General features: G+C 39.6%; 1 protein-coding gene across 6 annotated transcripts in view; it reads right to left on the reverse strand.

Annotated features, from left to right (window-relative positions):
• Nucleotides 1–25,912, reverse strand: part of PLA2R1 (phospholipase A2 receptor 1) — a 113,589-nt gene that overhangs the window by 78,818 nt on the left and 8,859 nt on the right. For all 6 annotated transcript variants that reach the window (XM_057551435.1, XM_057551436.1, XM_057551434.1 and 3 more), the window contains exons 2-6: nt 20,053–20,436; nt 17,088–17,261; nt 6,091–6,264; nt 962–1,075; nt 3–146 (exon numbers count right to left, since the gene is read on the reverse strand). In XM_057551435.1, coding sequence (XP_057407418.1) covers nt 3–146; nt 962–1,075; nt 6,091–6,264; nt 17,088–17,261; nt 20,053–20,436 — 990 coding nt within the window. The remainder of the gene's footprint in view (nt 1–2; nt 147–961; nt 1,076–6,090; nt 6,265–17,087; nt 17,262–20,052; nt 20,437–25,912) is intronic.

A 25,912-nucleotide genomic window follows, 5' to 3' on the forward strand; every position in this document is an offset into this window, starting at 1 on the left:
ACCAACTACTTCGTGATCAGTATGGTTTAGATATTTTTTACATATGTAAGGCAGAGTGGACTCACAATCCCGACTTCTCCAGGCATTTGGCATAAATGCATTAAATGTTCCACAGTGATATTCAACAAATGGCTCAAAATTTATTTCTGAAAATACAATGTGTGTGTACTTAATGTTAGAAGCAAAAGCAGTTAGTTCAATATATACTGAAATGTAGTTTTAGCATCAAGGAGACAGCCCTTCTCTTTGGCATATGTAGTAAATCCTATAAGATATTATATTTATGATTTTGCAGTTGAAGTCCAGGCATGACAATGAAATGATTTCCCAAAGATAGCAACAGCTGATTTTATTGTTTTAAGGTAGAGAGATACTTTGCAATCTGTTGCTATTATTTTTTCACAAAATGCAATCGTACTTTATTATATTTTCTAGTTATTCAAGGTTCAACTATAACAATCTTTTAAACAACACATTTAAACAGAATGTGTGTGCGTTGTATTACACAGTTAATGTAATTGACTTAGAATTCATAAGAAAAACCAATTTTCCTTTTTTTGTGCGAGACATACTGATGTAAGACAGTAATTGATCATATCTTCGGAGGGCAAAGGTTAACTGAAGAGAGAGGAAATTGACTAGGAGAGAGGGAAAAAATATATGAAAACGATCTGTACATAAACATCTACTTCTGAGATTTAATTTCTTATCTCTGTTGCTATTTTTAAAACAACTGACTAGAATCTTGGTTTTGACCCAAATCCTCCTGCAACCTTGGCTTACCTTCTTGGCCTCCATTTTCTCGTTCGGAAAAGCATGCCTTTTAGAAATTCAATCAGGCTTTAAAAATGTTTATAAGCCACTTTCACAATAACATGTCGTATATATATGTGGGAAATATTGCTACTTTAGGCTGTGGGACGATGCCACCTGTTGAAGGTAAACAAAACGCTGCAGGTACCTGGGTTCCAGTTCAGATAGTTGAGTGGTGTTCTATCAGACCACTGCCAACCAGCATTTTCATCTAGCTGATTCAGACCTATCCATACTTCCACTGCTTCACTGCCAAAGTGCTCTGAAATAAGAGAAATACGGAGCTTCAAAAAAAAAATCAATGTTACACGTCTTTCTTGTTTTCCTGTTCCTGGGGCATGGAGTCATAAATTAACTCCATCAATGACAGAAAAGGGTTTAAGTGCTACTAAACCCCACACTGGTGCTTCAGAGTAAAAATAGCCAGCCTGAGAAACATGGCAGTCTCCTAAAGGCTCACTGGCAGTCTCCTAAAGGCTCACTGACAGCAACTGTGAAGTGCTTAATCTAAGCATACAGGAATGCTGCCTCTCAACGGTCGTCAATCCATCAAGAGTTCATGGTTACAAATCTGAGACCATCTGACCTGTGTGAGCTTACCCACTTGAGGGTTTTAGAGGGGGAAGGAGGAAGTGCCCAGGGCCAGTCCTACAAAGTGCCCCTCTGTCTTCCTTTTTTTTTTGCCACGTGTGTCTGGTGGCCTCAGTCTGGAGGCTCAGGACTCAAGTATGCTGAGCTCAGGCTACCTCAGGCCCTGAGAAAGAGGAATAGGAAGAAATGCTATTAAATCTCTATAATGGGTATGTGTGTGCAGAGACGTAATGTTTACACTTGTCAATACTCTTGAAATATTTCATAGGTAAAAAATTGAACAATTTAGAGGACCTTTTCCTTAGGGGTCTGGCTAGGAAGGGGAAGGCAGATTAAGTGTTGTTAGTGTCGGGAGGCAAGCCCTCAAATTTAAGGTATGCTAAAGAAATGGGGGGAGGGCTGTCCAGTTGGAGAGCCAATGGGGGTTGTCCGGCCAAGAGGAGATCATGATCCAAGGGACCAGAGCATGTAGAGGGATCAACAGCAGGTTGGCCAATCCAAAAATGGGCAGAAGACCTAAATAGACATTTCTCCAAAGAAGATATACAGATTGCCAGCAAACACATGAAAGGATGCTCAACATCACTAATCATTAGAGAAATGCAAATCAAAACTACAATGAGGTATTACCTCACACCAGTCAGAATGGCCATCATCAAAAAATCTACAAACAATTAATGCTGGAGAGGGTGTGGAGAAAAGGGAACCCTCTTACACTGTTGGTGGGAATGTAAATTGATACAGCCACTATGGAGAACAGTATGGAGGTTCTTTAAAAAACTAAAAATAGAACTACCATATGACCCAGCAATCCCACTACTGGGCATATACCCTGAGAAAACCATAATTCAAAAAGAGTCATGTACCACAATGTTCATTGCAGCTCTATTTACAATAGCCAGGACATGGAAGCAACCTAAGTGTCCATCGACAGATGAATGGATAAAGAAGATGTGGCACATATATACAATGGAATATTACTCAGCCATGAAAAGAAACGAAATTGAGTTATTTGTAGTGAGGTGGATGGACCTAGAGTCTGTCATACAGAGTGAAGTAAGTCAGAAAGAGAAAAACAAATACCGTATGCTAACACATATATATGGAATCTAAAAAAAAGAAAAAAAAATGGTCATGAAGAACCTAGGGGCAGGACGGGAATAAAGACGCAGACCTACTAGAGAATGGACTTGAGGACACAGGGAGGGGGAAGGGTAAGCTGGGACAAAGTGAGAGAGTGGCATGGACATATATACACTACCAAATGTAAAATAGATAGCTAGTGGGAAGCAGCCGCATAGCACAGGGAGATTAGCTCGGTGCTTTGTGACCACCTAGAGGGGTGGGATAGGGAGGGTAGGAGGGAGGGAGACACAAGAGGGAAGAGATATGGGGATATATGTATATGTATAGCTGATTCACTTTGTTATAAAGCAGAAACTAACACACCATTGTAAAGCAATTATACTCCAATAAAGACGTTAAAAAAAAAAAAAAAAGCAGGCTGGGGCCATGAGCAGTGCAAATGCTTCTTCAGCTTGGTGTGGGAGAAAGTTTTCTGTGGGCCCCTTCTCCTAACCATTGTGCCTCGGCTCCTCCTGTTTTAATTCAATTCCAGTTTTGTTATCAATGCTATGTAGAAACATGTGCATTGACATGCTTGTGTAGAAAAATATGCTTATCAAAATTGTAGAATTAGGGGAAATTTTTCTTTGGTTTTCCTTTTTGTGCACCTGAACTTTAAAAAATTACTCTAGAACAAACATGTACCACGCGTGCTGTAATATTTGGGGAAAAAACAGTGTCAGAGACTTTAGTGAAAGTAACTAATTTTGTGACACTTTCAAATGTTGCCATTGAATCTTCTAATCTATAATGGAGAGCATTGATCCCTTATGATTCATCTGCTTCAGAACCCAATTTATTCTGAGCCAGATGCAGGGGCCCTGCCTGAGACTGAGACCCTGACAGATAAGAGTTATAAATAGGGTGACTGTATGTCCCAGTTTGCCTGGAAAATTCATGGCTTATGCTGGTAGTTCCAGAATAAGTATTGATGGCAGAACCTTTTACTCTTCAAAGGGTCTCAGTTTGGATGATCGATTGTATGGTCACCAAGGTTGTAAAGATTAGTGCATTCACATCACAAGGCTGCAGCACCTTCTGTGATTGGGTATTTCGAAACAACAGTGGAAAACTGGAAGAAGCTAAACCTTTAAGGAAAGAGAAAAAGGTGCTTTATAATTTTGAGATCCCTGAAATCACTGGACAGAAACAGAATAACATTCATGGGCCCTGCCTTTCCAAGTTTCTGGGGCATAAACACAAATCTCTTCCTAATGTCTATTTGGTTAGTCCTTCCAATAGCACCATTTGATTAAATCAAAACTGTTGTCATCATGACAGAAGGCAGAATGGAAGATGGATTGACAAGATGGAGAAATTTCCACATTTCATATTGGGGTAAGTACTAAGTGATGCTTTCAAGTAATCTACTTAAAATATTTAAGTATTAATTATTCTTACCTTAGAGTTATTTTGAATACCCTCTGTGTGACTGTTTTGACAGTACATATAAAAAAATCATTGTATAATTTCTAATCTGTGTTTAAAAGTACAAAAATAGTCTACTTAGCTTTACAAGTAAATTGGCTCACAATTCTGTAATAGTAAATGCAAACTTAAATTCCTTTGGCTATTTCCTGGCATTTGTGGCAGTTTAGATAATTCCTTATACCATAGTTAATGTTCATCAGCGATTAACAAGAAACAGTAGACTATTCTCAACATTAAAAAATACCTTGGTCAGAACAAGCTTCTGTCTTTATGAATACTCCTCTGTTTTCCTAATCTAAACAGTCCCCGAAATCTAATTATAAAATTGTGTTATTTAAATCAAAGTCTCTGACATATCTTATTCCTTTAATCTTTATTCAAGTCTGATAAGTCTAAACTCTCTTATTAAAGATCCTAGCAGTCAAAATAGATAACAATTGTAATTCATAAATGGTGCACAAAATTTTCTATAAATACCATTACAGGCTAATAATGATTTTGGAAATGGGTGTTTTCCTGCAATATGACTCACTCAGATCAGTTTCAGTGATAATTTCCCACTTTTGCAAGTCTGTGGGGAAAGGGGCAGACATATACTGTTCATGCATTTGTTACAATCCTTCTAGAAGTTATTAATGACTTTCAAAAGCCTTAAAATGTGCTTCCTCTTCCACCCAGTGAATCCACTTCTACAAACTTAGAGAGAAATAATCGGGGATCTATGCACAAAGGTATGTGAGGGATGGTTTTCCATAGCAACAAATAAGTAAATAAAAACAAAATAAAGAATTTTATCTACCTATCCCTATCTAATATTTGGAGATTAGCTAAATATATTATCTCTAACCTGTATCACTATGTAACCATTAAAAACTATGATGTAGATCTATATTTATAGACATGGACAGATGTTCATTCTATGCAGGTAAATTACATAAGCATGTTACTAAACTGTGCGCATAGTTGCTGTTAAATGTTTAACACATACTGAGTGTTTGTTTTGTGTGCCAGGCACTTTTCTAAATTTTCACCTGTTTTATAACATGTGATTCTCACCACCAAAAAGTAGATATTGTTATTATTTCCACTTGATAGAGGGGGGAAGTTGAAGCACAGAGAGGTTAATTTACTTCTTTAGCACTGCTAGTAAGTGATGGAGGTGGGATTCAAACCCATGCAGGTGGCTCTTTGGTCCCTGTTCCTAACCTCTGTGCAACAATTGCCTCATGTTTTTATTTAGTATCATTTTTCATAGATACTATGGATCATGCATGCATTTGTATGTTTTTTTGCAGGAGAAACATGGTTATCTCTGGATTGTGGAACTATGAGAGTTTTTCTTTTGGTTTTCTTTCTGTATACTTGAACTTTTAAAATTATCCTAGAATGATTTTATTATTGTTATTCTAGAAGAAACATGTGCAATATAATTCGGAAAAAAAGCATCAGAAACATTTAATGAAAGTGACTAATTTTGTGACACTTTCAAATGTTTCAGAAAGATTTTTAAATGCTGCATGTACACATCTACAAACACATTTAATCTATAAAAGAGAAGTAAAAAGAGAGTTTAGGTGAGAAGGTGAAATAGATCAGACCCAGCTCCTTAGCAGTCTTTTGGCAGTTTATGTTATTACTTTACAGCGTTAGTTAACATGTGTGTGCTTTTGCTTTTCCAATTAAATTTTAAAGTCTTTGGCATCCACTGGAAACCCTACTACTACACACAGTGATGACAGGTAAGATTTTGTTTAATTAGTAAACAGCTTAATTATTTATAAATGGAAACGGAATGGCTAAGCTCCCCAGCAAAGCAGGAATTCGGACTTAAGTTTAGAGGTCTCCCTATGCACTTGTTGGAGCTGAAAATTCTCCTGGGTCCCTTGCTGTAGCCTCAACTTCTCTTTTCCAAGGGGGAGAAAATAAGAGAGGCATGGCCAGGTGTCAAATGGAATGGCCCAGGGTTCAGTTCAAAATTCTGGGTGTGAGTTTGGGCCATGTTAATAACAGAAAAATATTTTCCAAGGGACCTTTTTTTTTCCAGAAGGTATCTTGGCATACATGGACATAACTGTAAACACCAATCATTTTAATTGTACCAACATCAATGTGCATCATCCACCTACTTACTCCTTATGAAATTTTCTTCAGTCTCATCTGCAATACTTAATAAAGCACCTCCTTGCATCTGGCATGAAGAGTGTGCCTCACTCCAGGAGAGGGAGGAAAGCAGGTTGAATTGGTAGCAAATGTGTGAATTGAGATCCTTCTCCCAGACAGCGTCACAACCCACCTCTGTAGATGCTGAAAACAAAATCCATTAAAACATTATAATCTTATTTTATTTTTACGGCAATACATTTCTAAGATGAATTTGAATGGCATGATTCTAGCTTGCAACTCCTAAAACTTCAGAGCCCTTATCTATTCTTGATTAGGTCTTTATGATGAAATCTGCATTGTTTTCCCATAAGCACTTTATGGTAAAACTTGTTCAAGGTTGAAAGGAAATTCAAGAAATTATCAATAAAGAAGCTCTGATCCTTTCTGGGAAAATGACATCAGCTATTTTTAAGAGAAGGAAATATAATTGGAGTATAGATATTTGTGAAAATAACATCTGAATTCTTTAAAGTCAGAACTTTATACTGAAAGCTGTGTGAACTGAAGTATTTATTTGAGATAGATGCAAATATTGTTTCAAAAAGCTTTTCCCTGCAAATACCAAAATGCTAGATGGAATAAAAGGGATACAGTAGAAACATGACTCTAAAATGAACAGAAGTTTTCAAATAAACATTGAGAACAGGAGCACTGATATTTAGTTTAAGAAAATTCTTTCAGTCAAAAGGAGGAGAAGCAAAATCCACTTGCAAAACATTGGCCAAGGATTGTGTAGTTTGCTTAAAAGTAAATTTAATAAAATATGAAACATGGATCTGGAATCTGAAGTTTATTGAAATAACAGAAAATGAAGACCTACTTTGGGTGCTTTTGCTGAAATTTTAAATCAAACCCTAAGGTGAACCTAAGCAGCCATAAAAATTACCTGAAATCAAACTCAGCCAAAGAATTTCATAATGTAGACCATGTGAACCATGCTACAGCATGAGTGTAACTGATGGTCAGACAATCTGCTAAAATCTAGAACAACTTTTCCCGAAGTACAATCCACAGAGTATTACAACTTCAAGAGCTCTCCAAGAAAAGCTGGGACATAGTGCATATGTAGCCTCTTCTGGGGAATTCATAATATACAACAGCATATTAAAGGCTCTGAGAAGTTCTCTAATAAACAGCTTAATTTTAATTCAGTATACTTCAAACTTATTTGACAATGAAATCTTTTTTGTTTTCTTTTTCCCACAATACTTAGTTAGATGGCTCCCTTGGGAATGTGGGAAGTTTGTTTTCATGTCTGGTTGCAATGTGCCTTCCCAGAACTGAGTTAGTTAAGGAGAAGTTATTACATAAATCTAAGGTTGTCTACAGAGTTTCCTGACTGACACATGTATTTATAGAAGGATCCAAGATTGAAGGAGGATCTATCACCAAGAAGACAAGTCTATCACCGAGGAAAACTGTAGGAAGAGGAAGAGAAAGGGAGGAGGACATCTTCAGTAATCATCTTGCCCTGGTGGCAGAAATTTCCCCATTGAGTTTAAATCCTTAGAGACCGTCTTCAGTTAAAAAGCTATGCCGTCCATGAGATGGACAGCACACTAAGCATTATCAGACATCAGTTTAGCCCTGTTCATCCCGTGTGAGAGCTGAGGCCATGAAAGAGGAACAGGGGAGTGTTTACAATTTCAGTGTGCATAAAAATCACTTAGCCAGCTTCTTAAAAAAACCACAGGTTCCTGGTTCTCAGTCTCAGAGATTTTGAATTGGAAGGTCAGGGGTGGGATTCAGAAAGCTGACTTTCTAACGTATTACTGATTCTAATGCAAATGGTTCACAAAGCAAACACTGGGGAACCCTGGCTTGAAAGAGATCATTTGAAGCACTTCCCAAGGAGAGCAGGTATGAGTAGCCTTTGGCTACTAGAAGATAGTAGGATGTCAGAAGGAGAGATAGGAGGAGGATGTCAAAAGGAGAGATCTGGGTATAGGGTACCTGCCTCTCATCTACTGCCTTGGGTAAAGATTTGATAATAAGTCCTAATTATAAGCTTCCATGGTAAGCCATGCCATGATAAGAAAAGGTTCGGAGGACACTTCAGTTGATCTCATTCCCATTTTTGCCAAGAGTTGGTCCTGCCCTTTCAACAGGACATGGATTAAGCTACATAAAACAGCCTTTTGCAGAAATCTGCCTGAATTCTATACATTAAACAGTTAAGATGAGAGGCTTGCAGGTGATCCTGTCTGTGCTACAAATTACTGTCTGTGCCCAGTTTTGTTAGCTTTCCCCTGGCTTTGTGTTATCTGTGCCAGTTCTTAAGGTTAATCAAAAGGAAACTCCTGGTCAAATGTTTGCAAAAGGTGCCCATATTCTTCTAACAAGGCAGTCCATTTGTCATTAAAATTTGGTTTTAACTAAAATATAAGAATTTGTATTTCTATGCCGTCAGACACAAGTCCTCTCTTTGCATCTCTAGATGGGCTGCATGTGACTCCGTGGATCTGATTTGAAGATTTCATGGTAACAAGTGGAAGGAAAGTGCCACCTTGGGCCTGGGCACTGTGATGTGTTCTTCTGATCTCCCTTCAGGACCAAAGGCTTTATTTCCCCAGCTGCCAGCAGACACCTCTCAACATGAAGCCTTCTTCAAGGATTGCCTTGGCTGAAGAGGCTCTTTGCCCAATATCACTCTCCCTTCCTAAGGGCAGTCTGCAAACCATGACTGGTCAGTGCAGGGCTATAAGACCCCCTCCTCTCACCCCAACTAGGGGCAAATCCAGCCTGAGAACTCCTTGTGGGTCAGTGTGGGGAGTCACCAGCCCTGCATCACCGTCCTGTGCAATCCTGCTCTCTTCCCTTCGTTTCCACGTGTATCGATCCTGAGACCCCTCCCCAGGGGGCCTCCTGCATGCTCATCTTGGCCTCGGAGACTGTCCCCCGGGAACTCCCTTGCCACAGGGTCCCGTCCTGGCCTGGGGCATTTGCGTGTATTTACTCTTAATCCTCTTGCTTATTCATAACTAACTTCTGCTTCTAAGCCACTGAAAATTGCAGGCTGGTACATTTACTTTTTCTTGAAAAATTCTAATCTAAGGGATACCATCAGATTGTTATATTTCTTTGCATCTTTGGTTGTCTTTATATCATCTCTTCTGTCGCTAAATTCTGAGCTCCTTGAAGGAAGCAACTGTGTCCTATATATCTTTGCATCTCCTACTGTTTGAAGAAAGATTGCCAAAATCTTTTGCATGATAGTGATTTTTTTTTCCCTTTCAAAATACACCTTTCTTCTAATGAACTGAAGTATATTCACGTCAACACCGATTTTATTATAGATTATGACTGAGATGCAGCCATTTCTCCTTCTCTATTAATATGGCTTTTTTGTCATCCCTAAGGATACAGCTTTGTCATTGTCCCAGGTGCATCTTTCCTGCCACTTTAAAAAATGGTTGAATTCTTTAAAAAAAAAGAGCTCTTATACTATTCGAGCAACTCCAGGCTACAAAGGTACTATTTTTCTCTCTCTTTGGTCTTTCATACACTCAGCAAATAGTTATTGAATATCTGCTCCCTGAAAAGTGCTTTGTTGGTAGATCTCATGTAAAAGGGATACCAAACCAAGTCAGGACTTCCTGCTGTTCATCCCCAATGCCTTACATGCTCCTTGGTAGCCCTGATCACGGTTGAGATTAAATGACGCGTTATGGGATTGCTTATTGATTGTCTTTTTCCTGATAAAATTAAGTATCAGGAAAGCAGGTACCATGTTCCATCTTTTTCATGTTATTTCCCAAGCTTGCCCATCAGAATTTAAAGGCAGTTAGGCAGAGGAGACTATGCTATCAAAGGAAGCTGAGAAGTGGTGCCCACAAAGGAAAGAGGAAAACTAGTAGGTATGGGTCCCAGAAGCCCAAGGAAAGAGATGGTATCAGTTTGTTACACGTTGTTGAATCTTTCAGTAAGATGAGGACTGAGTCCATTAGTGACTTTATGGAGTGCGTTCTAGCAGAGGAACCCAATCATCTGCCTGCTCCGTGCCTGCATCCAACAGATGAGCACTGCCAAGGAAAGTCATCTGATGGGTTCATTATCAACCACCCCCGATACTTCCTGGAAACATTACCGGTTTTCCCTAATAAGCTTGCTCTCCCAGCAGCCACGGTGTTCATTTCACACATTTCCTGTTGTCCAAACCTCTCACTCTTTCTTCCCCCTCTTCAGAGAAAGTCCACAGCCACTGGACTAGTTTCTCCTCATTTTCCCCATCACTTAATCCATCAGCCTTCTTGGACCTGTACTATCCTCTCCTTCTTCCCTCCCATGGAGAAGTTGTCTTTACATCCATAAAAGGTCAGTCTGTCCATCTCTGATCTGGACCCTACTTCCTTCTGCCTTCTGAGAGACCATATTTATTTCACCAATTGTTTCACTTCCCTGCATCCTCAACCTCTTTCTGTTAGATCCTTTCCAGATGCATTCAAAGATGACCTAGCAGCTCTCATCCTTAAAAGACAAGAAACAAAAAACTCCCTCCCTTGGCCTCCCCATCGCAGTCTCTGCCTTTTCTCTACCCCCATTAATCACATATTTTTATACGTATGCTGTCTCCAATTTCTCATCTCTCATTTACTCTTTAAAAAAAACAGTTTCACTGAGATATAATTAACATGCCATATAACTCACCCATTTAAAGTATACAGTTCAATGGTTTTTAGTATATTCAAAGCATTGTGCAACTATCACCACAATCAAGTTTAGAACATTTTTGTGGGAACCCAATTCCCATTAACAGTCACTTACCATTCTTCCCTCAGTCCTCACCCCTACCTCCAGCCCAAGGCAACCACTAAGCTAGTGTCTGTCTCTATAGATTTGCTTATTCTGAACATTTCATATAAGTGGAATTATACAGTGTGTGATCTTTTTGTGACTGGCTTCTTTCACTTAGCATAATGTTTCCAAGGGTCATCCATGTTGTAGCATGTACCAGTACTTCATTTCTTTACATTGCCCAATAATATCCCATTAAATACTACTGGGTATACTACATGTTATTTATGCATTCATCAATAGGTAGACATTTGGGTTGTTTCTATTTTTTGGCTATTATAAATAATGTTGCTATAAGCATTTGTGTAAAGGTTTTTGTGTAGGTATATGTTTTCATTTCTCCTGGATATATACTTAGGAGTAGAATTAGGGGTCATATGGTAACCCAATGTTTGACCTTTTAAGGAACTGACAGACTGTTTTCCAAAGCAGCTGTATCCTTTTACAATCCTTCCAGCAGTGGATGAGAGTTCCAATTTCTCTATATTCTTGTCAGCATTTGTTATTGTCTGTCTCTTTGATTTTAGCCATTCTGTGGGATGTAAAGTGGTATCTCACTGTGGTTTTTATTTGAATTTCCCTGATGGCTAATGATACTGAGCATCTTTTCATGTGGTTATTGGCCATTTGTAAATCTTTTTTTGGAAAAATGTCTATTCAGACACTTTACCCATGTTTAAACTGGGATTTTTGTCTTTTTATTATTGAGTTATGAGTTCTTTATATATTCTAGATATAGGTCCCTTATTAGATATCTGATTTGCAAATATTTTACCCCATTCTGTGGGTTGTCTTTTCACTTTCTTGACTGTGTCCTTTGAAACACAAAAATTTTTGAGTTTGATGAAGTTCAACTTATCTATTTTTTTCTCTTGTTGCTTGCATTTTGGTGTCATATCTAAGAATTCATTGCATTTTCAAGATCATGAAGATTTACCCCTATGTATTCTTGTAAGAGTTTTATAGTTTTATCTCTTCCATGTACATTTTTAAAATCTATTTTGAGTTAATCTTTTTATAAGGTGAGAGATAGGAGTTTAATTTTATTATTTTGAATGTGGAATCCAGTTTCCCTGCACCATTTTTTGAAAAGACTATTTTTCCCCATTGAATTGTCTTGGCATCCTTGTCAAAAATCAATTAATCATAAGTGTGACCTCTCAATTTTATTCCATTTTGACAGTATCACATTGTCTTGATTACAGTTGCTTTGCATAAGTTTTGAAAATGAGAAGTGTAAGTCCTCCAACTTTGTTCTTCCTTTTCATGATTATTTTGGGTCTTCTGGGTCCTTTGAATTTCCATGTGAATTTCAGGATGAGCCTGTCAATTTCCACAAAGGAGTCAGTTAGGATTTTGATAAAGATTGCTGTAGTAGTGCCATCTTAGCAATATTAAGTCCTCGATCACATGAACATGGAATGTCTTTCCATTTATTTAATTTTCTTTAATTTCTTTCAACAATATTTTGTAGTTTTTAGAGATAAGTTTTTCATGTCTTTTGTTAAATTTTTCCTAAGGATTTTATCCTTTTGGATGTTACAATAAATGGATTTGTTTTCTCTTTGTCTCTTTTTTGATTTGTTTTCTTAATTTAATTTCTGGATTGTTCATTGCTACAGTATTGAAGTACAGTTGATTTTTGTATATTGATCTTGTATCCTGTGAATGAGTCTATTTGTTGTAGTAGTTTTTTTAGTGGATTACTTAAAATTTTATACATACAGGATCATGTCATCTGCAAATAGAGATAGTTTTACAACCCCCTTTCCAATCTGGATGACTTTAATTTTCTTGCCTACTTGCCCAGGCTAGAACCTCCAGTACAACGTTGAATAGAGGTGTTGAGAGTGGATAGTCTGTCTTATTCCTGATCTTATGGGAAAGCATCTAGTCTTCTACCATTAAGTATGCTGGCTGTGGGTTTTTCAGAGATGCCTTTCAGCAGGTTGAGGAAATTCTCTTCTGTTTTTAGTTTAGTTTTGTTTTTTTCATGAAGGGATGTAAAGTTTTGTCAAATGTTTTTTCTGCACCTATTGAGATAATTGTGTGTCCTTTCTCCTATTTATATAGGTATTACATTAATTGATTTTCAGATTTTCAAGCAATCTTACATTCTTGGGATAAGTTCCAGTTGGTCATGGTGTACAATTCTTTTTATATGTTGTTGGATTCTGTTTACTAGTATTTTGTTGAGGATTTTTGCATGTATATTCATAAGAGATATTAGTCTGTAGTTTTCTTTTCTTGTGATGTCTTTAGTTTCAGTACCATGGTAATACTGGCCTCATAAAATGAATCGGGAAGTGTTCCTTCCTTCCTCTTCTGTTTTTCTATTTACTCTTTAACCCACTCAATCGGGTAACTAGAGTATATCTTGTCAAGGCCATCAATGACCTCCATGTTGCCAGATCCAACAAACACTTAGTTTCAGACCTTGTCAAATCAGGCCCTTCAGCAGCATTCACCTGAATGTGAACTTCATTAGGGCAGGCACCATGACTTTCATCTTTCACATTTGTGGTTATAATCACAGCACCCAGCTGAGTGCTTGGTGCATAGCAGGTGTTCAATACATATTTGTGGAAAAGAGTGAATGAATGGTTTGTGGAAATGGAGGTCAGGCATACATCTTCATAGAAGCCAAGAAGAGACAGTGCTCTGAGGAACGAAAGCAAGGTGAAGGGGTGTAGACAATTCTTTTGAGAAGTCTGTCTATGCAGGGGATGAGAGAGATAGGTATTTTCAGGAGGCTGAAGTGGAGATGAAGGAGTTGTATTATTTTAAGATGTTATTTTAAGACGTGAGTAGGTTTAACTGCTAATGAGAAGGATGCATCATTCATCTATGTTAGAGTAAGAGTGTGCATTGGAATCACCTAGAAGGCTTGTTAAAACACAGATTGCTGGGACTGTACTTCTAGAATGTCTGATATAGGTGTCTGGGATGTGGCTGGTAATTTGCATTTCTAGCAAGTTCTCAGAGAATGCTGATGCTGCTGGAACCACACTTTGAGAAACACTGAGATACAAGTTGGAGAAGATCGGACGGGAAGCTCCAGAGTCCAGATGGCGAGATTTGCCCTAGGTAGGAGGAGGACCACTATTGCACAGGAAGGAGAAAAAGGAGATGGGTGCAAACCCAGGTAGGCTTAAAGGTTTGGGAGCAGGAAGATGTCAAAACTTCCCTTCTGATGGATCCTGTTTTCTTTGAGAGGTAGGGATTGAGGTCATCTCTTAAGAGTTGGGAAGGAGAATGTAGGGCAGGGTTAGAAGTCAGGGGAGAGTAGAGAGGTTTGTATGACCCTTGCCAGGAGTGAGAGAGCAGCATGACAAGAGACACGTAATAATACTGCTGACAAAGCCGAGGTTGGCACTCATACATCAATATTGGTACCTGTCTGCTCTGTTACATCATTCAAGTTACTGATAAACATTGTATCAGGTGAATAAGGTTCCAGGGCAATCAGATCATCCCAGAGGTTGGTACCCTAAAAATATCTCAAACTAACTAAGCCTGACTCTCCAGCTATGTAAGACACACAACCAGGACGGACATAGTATGACACAGAATTGCCTCTAAACAAACCCAGAAAGATTCCTCTATATCATCCTTGTTCTAGAAGATCTATAGTGACAGATGTTTTATCATATCCCTCCCTGCTAGTGTGTTTTTGTATGTGTTTATTAGCACTAAATTTACATTGTGCTTACTTACAATCAACGTTTTTAAAAAAAAGGCATCATTCTACATTGAGATACTAAAAAATTTCTGTGCAAGAAAGATGAGATACAGAAGTATGAATCTTTGCTTTAATGTACTCACTCCTCTCTGTTCTGTCCACTTTTTGACCCCATGGACAGAGCTATCTGCTTGCTCAGATTCCAGTCTCTGGCATATCATTTTGAGTTAAGTTGGCCACCAGGAACCAAAAGTAACAAGAAAGGAAGAAAACTGGAACTGTAATTTAGCACTGCACAAATAAACATGCTCTCTGCTGGTTGTGGTAAAGGTTAGGAGAGTTGGAATCTGGCAGGCTGTCAAGTGGAGGACGCTTCTGAACTGTAGGAAGCTGAACAAATAGATAGTCCAGGGACTGAAAAGCCCTGGGCACAACTAAACCCAGGCTTCCACCTGGGAAACCATAACTGGCTAAAGTGACAGAGCATGGTGACAGTGCTCTTCAAAGGATCTCAAGGAGAATAGTGTAGTTTAAAACATAGTATCAGGGCCATGTGAAATACATGTTAATCTTATTAGTATTGGTTTGTTTACTTTTAATAATGACATCTACTGGAGATGGAAATGGAAAGAGAAGATGATGTAAATAATGTGACATCTGACTCAAGAATCCAAGGAGTGTAGGGATTACATGCACGTACACCTCCATACAGACATTCAGATTCAGATAGAGAAGGCTGATGATCTGACAGTTAATAAATGATGAAATACTTTCATGCTGGTTGGTGAAGAGCTGCTGTCCTGAGCTCCTCAAGTGCCCCTTTCTGCCTCAGCATCCCCTCCCATTACAGCAGATAAGGGGTTAATACCAGCAGTGGGCGTCTGGGACTCCTAACCTCCACATTAAGGCCTCCACTTGAATTGACCAAGAGGTCATACTAGACTGGTTGCTAAATGTCTTGACATCACCCCTGTATATAGATGTATGTTGCGTAGAACTACCTGCATATTATGAATTGTCTGATGAAGAATTATCTGCCACAGGATCACCTGGGTCACTTGTCAAAAATGCAAATGCTCACTGCATCTCTGGGACTGGGCAAGGATATATGTTTTAAACTATCCCCCAGGTGATTCTAGAGCATCATGTCAAATATAGTCTGCATTTCCAGGCATGGAGCAAATCTGTCTGTCCTGTATTCCATCTAAAGGCCAAGTTCTTTGAAGAGAGGGTCCTAAGTCCTAACAACACTATGCTTAGTTTAGTGCTGTTGACAGATAATAAAGAGGTAGGATCATTGATTCAGAAGCACATGCTGAAAGGATAAGTTAGGCCTGATGATGATATGATGATGATGATGATAATCCTGGTGAGTACCAGGTACTATGATAAGTGGCTTAGATGCATCATCTAATTGTATCCTCTCAATAACCCGAATAGGTACTGTTATTATCTCCATTTTGTAATGAGGAAGGTGAGACTCAGGATCTCATTGTTGGGAAGAAGCAGGACTCCAACCTTGGTCTTTCCGATTTCAAAACCTACACTCTTTCTTATTCACTAAGCTGTACTGGCTCTTAGATTAGAAAACAATTCAACAGGCAATTTATAAATCAGATTCTTTGGAGTTAATCTCTTCAATTTCTTTTTGTTTCAATTTCTTTGTGGCATTTTGTTAACTATGTGGAGGGAAGATAGGCATGGAAGATGAAGAGATTGTAAAAGCTATATTCTCTGCCTTGCAGAAACCAAGGTGAAGAAAATTGAATATAGAAAGTAGAAGGTATATATAAATAACCCCAATACTTAAGAACCACTGGAAACCTTTAAGCTAAATGAAAATACAATAAAATAATAAAGTACTAACTGACAAAAAAAAATTTAGAACATTGCAGCTGTCATTGGACCTTGAAAATCGGGTTAAGAAGAGAAAAAGATTTTGAGGTTATAGCTAGAAATCGAGTAACAAGGAAAGGGAATCAAGACAAGAATTCATTGTCGAGAAATAACGAGGGCGACTGCGATTTTAAAAAGATCATCAAGGGCCAGCTGATGCCTGGACTTGACAATGGGCAAGGCAAGCAGTCAGGACATGGAGAAGTTAAGGCAGCTCATAAGAGGGAGTGGATTGGAAGGATAACTGAGCTTTATATGCATTCAGGTTTGTTTGAAGTATCCTGCCTGGAAGCTGGGATTAATGAGATCACAGAGTATTATAATTTGATTCTGGTTAAAGCATCCTTATGTACTGAACTTAATGAGGAATGGCTAATTAACATCTTTTGAACTTAAGGAAAAAAAGGAATATACATCAGAATTGTCTTTTCAGGGCAAAAACAAACACAAAATCAAAGTCTGGATAAATGGAATCAAAGAGCTTATTCAGATTTTAGTAGATCAATCTCAGTGCTTTCCTTTAGATACAATAACTTTCTAATCATCCTTGATTCCTTCATGACATATGGGGAAGACTAGATTTTATTCTTACTGGGATCTGGGCAAAATCCCCACTTCTCATCTCTTTCGTATCGGCTGGTCGTGGCACACCACAGCAAGTTGTCTTCCCGCCCTTCCCGGGTACATTCATGATGCCACTGCCGGTTATACTGGAAGGGAAACATGCACGGTGTCCCGTGGGCGTTCCCTTTGATTGTATACAAATCTAGGAGAAAGAAAAGGACAAAGTCAAATAAGTAGTATGTCAGCTTTATCTTTGGAAACTGTCATAAAGTGAATGCATTTTTTATCGACTGAAAACCTACACGGGGCAAGGCCCTCGCTTTACCACAGTGAACCCTCAGGACCTCAGTGTCTAGTGTATGGAAAAGTGCAAGGCTGAGTGCTGTGTTCAGGGGAAATGCTGAGAGATGGTTTGTTTGTATGTTTATCTCCTTGTTTATTCACTATGGTGCACTGCTACAGTAGCATACATATTTGTGAATGGATGAGAAGAAAAAATTTATCTATTTATTATTATTATTTTTATTTAACTATAGTTGATTTACAATATTGTGTTAGTTTCAGGTATACAGCTTCAGATTCTTTTCCATTATTGGTTATTTCAAGATATTGTGTATAGTTGGAGATTTCACTTTAAAATATCTTCCAGTCCCCAAATACATCAGCCATCAGCATCTGAATCTCGAGGTTCATAGGCATTTATTAATTTATTCATTCAGCAGACATCTGTTGAGCATTTAATGTGTCCAGCACTGGGTATATGATGTAATAGTGAACAAATGAGTAAAAGTTGGCTTTCATATGGAGCTTCTGTTCTAGTGGGGAGAAAAAAAGAGAAAGCAAATGTACAAGTAAACATGTAATTTCAGGTAGTGATAAGTACCATGAAGAAAAACAAAATACTGTAAGAACAGAATGACTGTGTGTGTGTGTGTGTGTGTGTGTGTGTGTGTGTGGGAAAGGGTGGAGGCACTATTTTTGATAAGGTGGTCAGGGAAGGCCTCTGAATAAGAACCGGGGGAAGGGAGGTTTAAGTCCTTGGAAAAGAGTTCTTGGGGCATAAGGAGCAGCAAGTTCGAGGGACCTGCGACAAGAACCGTGCGGGGTGGAGGGGGAGGAGGAAGGAGGCCCAGTGCGACACGGAACCAGGAAGGGCACTGGAGCGTCAGCTCACAGAGGGCCGGCTCTGCCACATCATGGGCTTTGACCTTTCCCCTGAAGGCGGTGGGAAGTCATCAGTGGGTTTTGAATGGGAAAGTCACATGATCCGATTTTTAAAGACTCACGGGGTGCCCAGTGGCAAACAGAATGTACACAGAGAGAGGGCAAAGTGGATGCCCGGCTGGAGGCCCCTGCAGTGGTCTAGGAGAAAGATGGCCCTGCTGAGTGGCCGGCTGGCTGCTCCCTCAGAGTATTTCAATGATCAGTCGTCCTTGGCCTTAAGCAGGAAACAACAACTTTTCGTGACTCAGCTGGGGCTTTCTATAGTGAGGGGGATCAGGGCCACCCTCAATTAAATCAGTAGGTCCTGGAGTGAAAGGGCTGGCTGTGGAGATTCCCACCCTCTCCCACAGCTGGTGGGGGAAGGGTGTTGCCTGAGCTCACTCCACACCATCAGCCCTAGAGGTTGAGGCTGTTAGGAACTACTGGTATACCAGGACACATCCTCTTGTTTCCATCCTCTGCCTTCTACTCAGTCTTCCTCTGCATGCATTGTGAGTGTGGGCATATGGCTAAAATGTTAACCTGGAACAAAATGCCAAGTTCTTCCTTAGAACTGTAGATTATTCAGAGTGCTGGTTTGCAGCACTTGCTTTATTGTAGTGAGTCCTGAAAATGACTTGCTCTTGGCTCTGTCTCTCTTTACTCATTTCTTGCAGGTACGGGAGCAAGTCTTGCTTTAGATCTCGGTAGCTCCTTGCTCTGCTTCCTAGAGTTCTTAGAAATAGAAGCTCTTATTAAGTCATAATTCTACAGAGCACCACGAGGGCAGGGACCACACCTGTCCTGTTGGCCTTTGTAAATCAGATGCCCGGCACAGAAAGTCAGTGTTCAGTGAATGCGTGATGGACGGTGAATGGGTGGATGAATGAATGAAGAGAGCTACAAAACAAAACCTGACAAACAGGTTTGAGGTTTCAGAATTTCAGAACTAAGCTGCTTTCTTTCTCTGTTTAAAAATACCAAATATCACAGAACTATGGAAAATGAAAACACCTCCCCCTACCCGCCACCAAAACCATGCTTTCCTGCTCCCTGACACACACCAAATAACCCCTGACAATAGTCTGCCTTTAAATGCCTTGTAACATGGGACTTCCCTGGCAGTCCAGTGGTTAAGACTTCGCCTTCCAATGCAGGGGGTGTGGGTTTGATCCCTAGTCGGGGAGCTAAGATCCCACATGCCTCGGGGCCAAAAAACCAAAACATGAAACAGAAGCAATATTGTAACAAATTCAATAAAGACTTTAAAAATGGTCCACATCAAAAAAACTTTAAAAAAATAAATAAATAAAATAAATGCCTTGTAACATGACCACCACACGAACGCCAGCCAGGCCTTAGGAGGCACTGAGGTGCCCTGCAGACACACTCTATACATGGGACAAAGTTTCTACAATAAAAGAAATATTGACAGGAGTGGCTCTTATTTTCATCCTGAAAGTCTAACTTCAAAAAATCTTTTCCTTCTATTTTTATTTTCTTTCTCCCTCTTTCTCCTTTCCATTGATTCCCAAAGTTATTTAAGTATTTTCTCCTCTAATACCTTTAAATTCGCAGTTCTGCTTCTTTAGCAGAATTTAGCAAGCCCATTCCAAGACTCCAGTAATCTTTTTACAATGAGCGAGTAAGCAACTAAATTGTGTTTAGTAGAAGTGTCTGGAGGTTCTAGGTGCTGTGTACCTCTTTCATATATTTTACAAATCTTTACTTATGGGCAAACTTGCTAAACATATCATTTCATGTGTACTTTGGTTGAAATTCTTTTTTACCTTTGTGCAGATATTCACAAATGCCTCCACCGCCTGACGTATAGGAAACCCACTTATGATGATATTTCCAGGAGGCCACAAGCGTGTTGTCGTGCTTCACCTGGACCATGTACTGGAGCGGGCCGGTGATCATCTTCCTGTTACAGCGCCACTTCAAGGAAATGTGGGTGGAATCACACTCGTATATGCTCAGCGGCTGCTCTGGATTAGACACATTCAGGCCCAGGCAGCCGCTGCCTCCGATGTTAAAGAGGCGGTGGTTTGAAACCCACTTCCACAGCATGTACTTGTTGGGTGGTTTGCAACTCTCCAGGGTCAGTGTAGATTTGCCAGCTTGAATGCATTTCTCGAGGTTCTCACTTTGGATAATGAAGATCCCTTTATCTGAAACAGCAAAATAGAAGATATGGTATAGAATCTTCATATATAATTAACCAGAGTCTGGAGGATCCTAATGTGCATGTCTGAGCTGTGATATGTCACACTGACAGCTGTCGCAAACAGATCTGAATTTAATGCTTGAGGTCCACCATGGGGGCTTGATTTGCACAAAACAAAGGAGTTTCTTGGGAAGCATACATGGACTTATTAGAGCTAATGGAAAACCTCTGGTCTAAGACTGCATTGGCCCTCCAGTAACAAGGGATGCTTGTGAATCCACTCCGGAATGGTACTGATAGAAAAGGAGCTTGCCACAACTGAAGAGAGAGCGGGGATTGGTGATAATACTTAGCGCTGCAAGGGAGAGACATTGGGTGCCCCGAGGCATGGTGACACTTTGGTTTTCTTCAGACAAGTGCCTGAATGTTAGGAATATGGCAGCTGAATCAAGAGCCACTGAAATGAAAATTTCCACCATCAAATTTCAGTAGAAAACCTAAAGGATAGAAGTCAAGGGCTGCTTTGTGTCTTGATACAAGATGCAATGCTGGTGAGAAAAAATGCTTCTCCACATTTGTTTTCTGTGCTGGGTCCATCAGGAGTAGAAGGGTGGGGACATACGCTACGGGGATGGCCTCCTCCTGGGAGCATCCTTGTTGGGCAACAGCAGACAGATGCCCAGGACACTAGGTGAGGCCCCTCACCTAGGTACATGAGAGGTTGCAAGAGCACTGTGATAGGATAGAAACCACACAGGCCACGTGCGAATGTGGAGGAAATAGGCATTTTGTGATATACCCCTGAGCCTCTAACCTTCAGGAGCCAGAAGAAGAGATTTGGGTGAGTTTCCTGTGGAAAAGCTGGCAGGGTCCAGCCAGGGCTTAGTGGTATCTACCTGCCCACTACCTGACTTTACCTCAAGTCGCTGGCCTGGAAGGCACCTATTACACAACAGTTATGAACATGTCCTCCCACAGGTTTTTTGAAGGTGGAAATCATGTCTGATTTCTTTTGTCCAAGTTCAGAGTGTCCTGAGCACATCGTGGAAGTTCAGTAAATGTTTGATGTTGATTAAACACGCTGGCAGCTGCTGCTTACTTAGGCTTAAGGTTGCTGGGTTACTCAGCTCAGACTGTCTGGTCAGGTCCAAGAGCTCTTTTGTTCTCCTATTCACTAGGCTCTGCTCTCACGTCTTACTTCCTGTCCATTCTTCAAAAATCTAAAGGGACATTATCAGGTTCCCTTAAAACGGCTGTGATTTAGGGCCAGGCGTGTGCGGTGGCAGGGCCATAGTGGACACAGGCAGAGCCTTCTAGAGATTGGGAACACTGCAGAATGAGCCTCCTCGTGCACTGGAATGTTTCATTTAGGTAAAAGTTCTTTTTGTTTTTCTAAAGTTGCTCAGGCCAAGAAGAACTGATTTACAATAACCAAAATCACTTAAGACACTGTTGAAAAAAGATTGTCAGTGTATTAATGGAAGCTATACTTCATGTAATAATTGATAACCTTATTTATAACCATATATTTGAGGAGTTGAATTAGTTGTCAGAAAATTGCTTTGATCACCATACATCAGAACAAAAGAGAAAGGAGTCGGGGCAGGGGGCAGAGAATGAACTGTTTTAGGGAGATTTCATTTAGATCAGGAAATTTGTTTTCCTAATGAAGCCCATATCTGTGTGGTTATTAGTAATAGTCATTCAAGATCAAATCTACCTCTCGCCAATGCAGTGTGGACTCTGAGAATTATTAACCTTCTCTCCAGCTCTCCTATTCACCTTTTCATGCCTGGGTAGAATGTTAACCTTAATTTCTGTTGTAATCTACTAATTACTTTCTAGCTAGCCCAGAGTCCCATTAATTTTTCACTAAAGGATAATTATTTTACTATAATTGTTCTGTAGTTTAGCTTCTATCTAATATATATGTTCAAATATATCCGGCTCTGCAACTCACTGGCTGTACCATAGCCCTCTGGGCCTCAGTTCATACACATAAGATAGGTGGGTAGACTACCTGGCTGGTGGTTGAGAGCTCTGGAATCAGACAGATCCGCCACAGACCAGACTTGTGACTTTGGGCAAATTTCTTGATCTCTGTGAGCCTTGCCTTTCCTCTTTGAACTAGGAATATGTATGATAGTCACCTCATAGGGATGTTAAGGGTATTCCATTAAATAACCCTTGCAAAGCACAACACGCGCTACCATGGCACGGGAAGACCTCAGTAAATGTGAGTTGTAATTCACAACTCCAACAATGCAGGAGTTGTTGTTATTATTGCCATTATCATCTTTCTGGCTTCCTGGTTCTTAGTCTGCAGATCCAGCCGTAGGTCTGGTTGAAAACCTGTAGAGTACTAATTTGAGCATACCCCCAAAGACTTCTAGCATTAGCACAAAAGCTCATTTTTACTTTAGATTCTGCAGCACATAGTAGGTGTAGACATTTTAGTTAACAATCCAGAAATACCATGCTATCACCTTTCATGGAGGAAAAATATTCCTCAGATAACCAGATGACAAAATCTTTGTCTCATTTGTTCAAATACACATGTGATTATGAATTGAGTCTTCATCTATTCATCTGCCACGCTGCCAACCTGTAAAGTCTACACTGCAGCTCTCTTACAAGAAAGACAAAAATGCTTGATGTTGACCAGCAGTCTATGCATGGGTAAACGAGTGGTCTGTAAGTAAATGGACGTGGAAATTATAAATCACTAAAATTTGAGGTGAATAAATAATGTTTTAAAATATCCAAATTATTAAGTGTTAAGAGAAAAGGAGTGGTAGAATCAGAGCTTCTGTAGTTTTACCGCTGGTCATAAAAACACCTTTCCAAAGCAGAAGATATTAGACAAACTTAATTCCCTGCTGCTCAATTTTAGGGTGCTATCATATTTCTAAGCCCAGCTACCTTTAGGATGTGGCTTTGGAAAAGTTCCTCCGAATGTATCATAAACAAGTAGCTCTGGCTTACCAATAACAATAAACATGCCATCTCCAAAAGAATAATATGTCACACTAAGCTAAAAAATGGCCCAATCCCATTTTCCCATTAAGCTATAATAGAATCTGGTCCTAGCACCATTAATCTCCATAAATTCACTGAATAGAAAACAACTGTTTTCAAATAGACTATGAGGAGACCCAATATAGGTATCAATATTTGGATTATTATTATATGTGTATATGAGTCATCTCTAACAAAAACATAATATGAAAATAAGCCACCAATCCTTAGTGTCTGTAGACAGATTTCAAAAAGGATGAAGATCAAATGTGGGAGGAATCAAGATTGATTATATATGTCAAGGACATCAGTTCTGCTTGACCACTGATTAAGTGATTAATGAAGTACTGCCAGAATTACTAAATCTCTTTGCAGTAAAATGCTATTATACTTCCCTTCATAATTATAAGTTTAGGAGGAGAAAAAGGATTGGTTTACCAGAAGTAACTTATAAACTAATTTTCATCCTTAAAAAATAAAATAAAATCCATAGACGATAGGGGCTCTACTTTCTACTTCTGAGTTCCTTTCAAGACGAGACCATTTTAGATCCACCCTTTGGCCTCACAAGATGACATGTATTTCTAAGGAATGGAAGGAGAATTTCTTTATTCATTTATTTATTTAGTCATTCATTGAACAAGCATTCACTGGGTGCTGACTATGTGGAAGGCACTGTGTAGGGTACCAGAGATAGAGGAATCATTTATCTAAATATCTGTTCTTTAAAACTATATCTATTCGTTCTGGAATCATGGGAATTCTCCTAGTTAATGAAAAGAAGGGAGTTCCGTCAGTTCCAAAGAAAACATTGTAACTGCACTTAAAGTAAACCCTTAAAAACAAGTGATGAAAGATAAGAAAAAGAAAATAGACCAGAATTTAAAACACTTGAGTGGATCTTCAAGTGATGTCATGTGTGAGGTGGACATGGCGCCTCAGTGGCATCAGACCTTTCTGGGTGGAGAGTGTGTGTGTGTGTGTGTGTGTGTGTGTGTGGGTGTGTGGGTGTGTGTGCACGTACTGGCCCATTTTCTGGGGAGGGGACAGCAGAACAGCAGCGGAAGGAACATGGACATAGCAGAGGAGACTACCTACCCATACACCCAGAACCATGAACTTCAGCGCTGGATGGGACTGTAAAGCTCATTTAACTGAATCATTCTTACACATTTTTTTTTTCCAAATCCATTTTTTTCTTAGAAGCTTTATATTGATATACTTAGTGAAAACCATATAGGTCTAACTCTATTTACATCCATTCATTTATAACCTAGAAAGCAGAAAATGAGCTGCTATAGATTGTTGCCAAATTATTTGAAGTGGGAGACTTGAAATTTCAAACAAACATTAACTGAGCACCTAATATGGTGGTGTGTTAGGAGCTCTTCAGATAGAAGGATATATGTGCCATAGTGTTTGCCCTCGAGGAACTGATGTTCTCCCTGGGAGTACATCATGAAGTGTACAGGAAGAACTATAACTTAACGCCAAAATACATATTGACGTAAGAGGTATAAGCACAATACGGTGGAAGGCAGGAGTTAGAAGGGGTCACTTTGGCCTAGAAGATCAGAGAAATCAATCAATCCATCAATCACTCTCTCACAAGAACACACACACACACTTTCATTCAACAAACATTTGATAGGGACCTAATATTTGTTGCACATGGAGGTACATGGGTGAACTAACCCAGCATGGGTGCCTGTCCGCATTACAGATGGAGGGTTCAGGTAGTGCAGGAGGTATAGACAGAGAGGTGAAGGGTTGGGCCGGGGGCACTGTGGATAGAGCAAAAGTCATCAAAGCTCAGAGGTGATGAAAATAATCAGCTCTAGGGTGACAAGAGCCTCACTATCTAAAAGCGTTTGGTGGTTGTAGAACACAAAGTTGGAAAGAGGTGGTTTGGGGCCATTTTATGAAGAGCTTAAATTTTATTCAAAAATTTGTATGTTAGTCAGATAAAGGGAATTTTTGGAACAAGAGAAGGCGTGACTGAGGCTGTGGTGTGGAAGATGAATCAGGGTGGTAAATCATTCGATAAAAACATTTATTGAGCATTTTTGTGTGCCCAGCACGGTTTTAGGAGAGTAGAGGTGTGAGACAAATGTCCAAGTTCCTGTCCTGGAGGAGTTCTCAGCTGGGATGAGAAGGCCCACGTGCAGAATGGAGAACAGTCTGAAGACTATTGCTTTGATCTGGTAAGAGAGACAGAGGTGTCAGTTCAACTGGTGGTGATGAGAAAGGAAGGGAATGGTTAGACTCTAGTCACTAGAGAGAGAATTCAAAGAGGGAAGAAATGACAGGATTTGGTGATCGACAGAATGGGAGGATTCTGGAAAAGGTAGTTGCAATCACTTGTTTTCTGGCTTCAGGAATCCGATACACTGTCAGATGCCGGCCAATCCCTATGATACCATGAGGTTGGAGAATAAAGCCTGGGGCTGCGATTAGAGTTG

This window comes from Balaenoptera acutorostrata, chromosome 8 (assembly GCF_949987535.1).
Source record: "Balaenoptera acutorostrata chromosome 8, mBalAcu1.1, whole genome shotgun sequence".
NCBI classification, from domain to species: Eukaryota; Metazoa; Chordata; class Mammalia; order Artiodactyla; family Balaenopteridae; genus Balaenoptera; species Balaenoptera acutorostrata.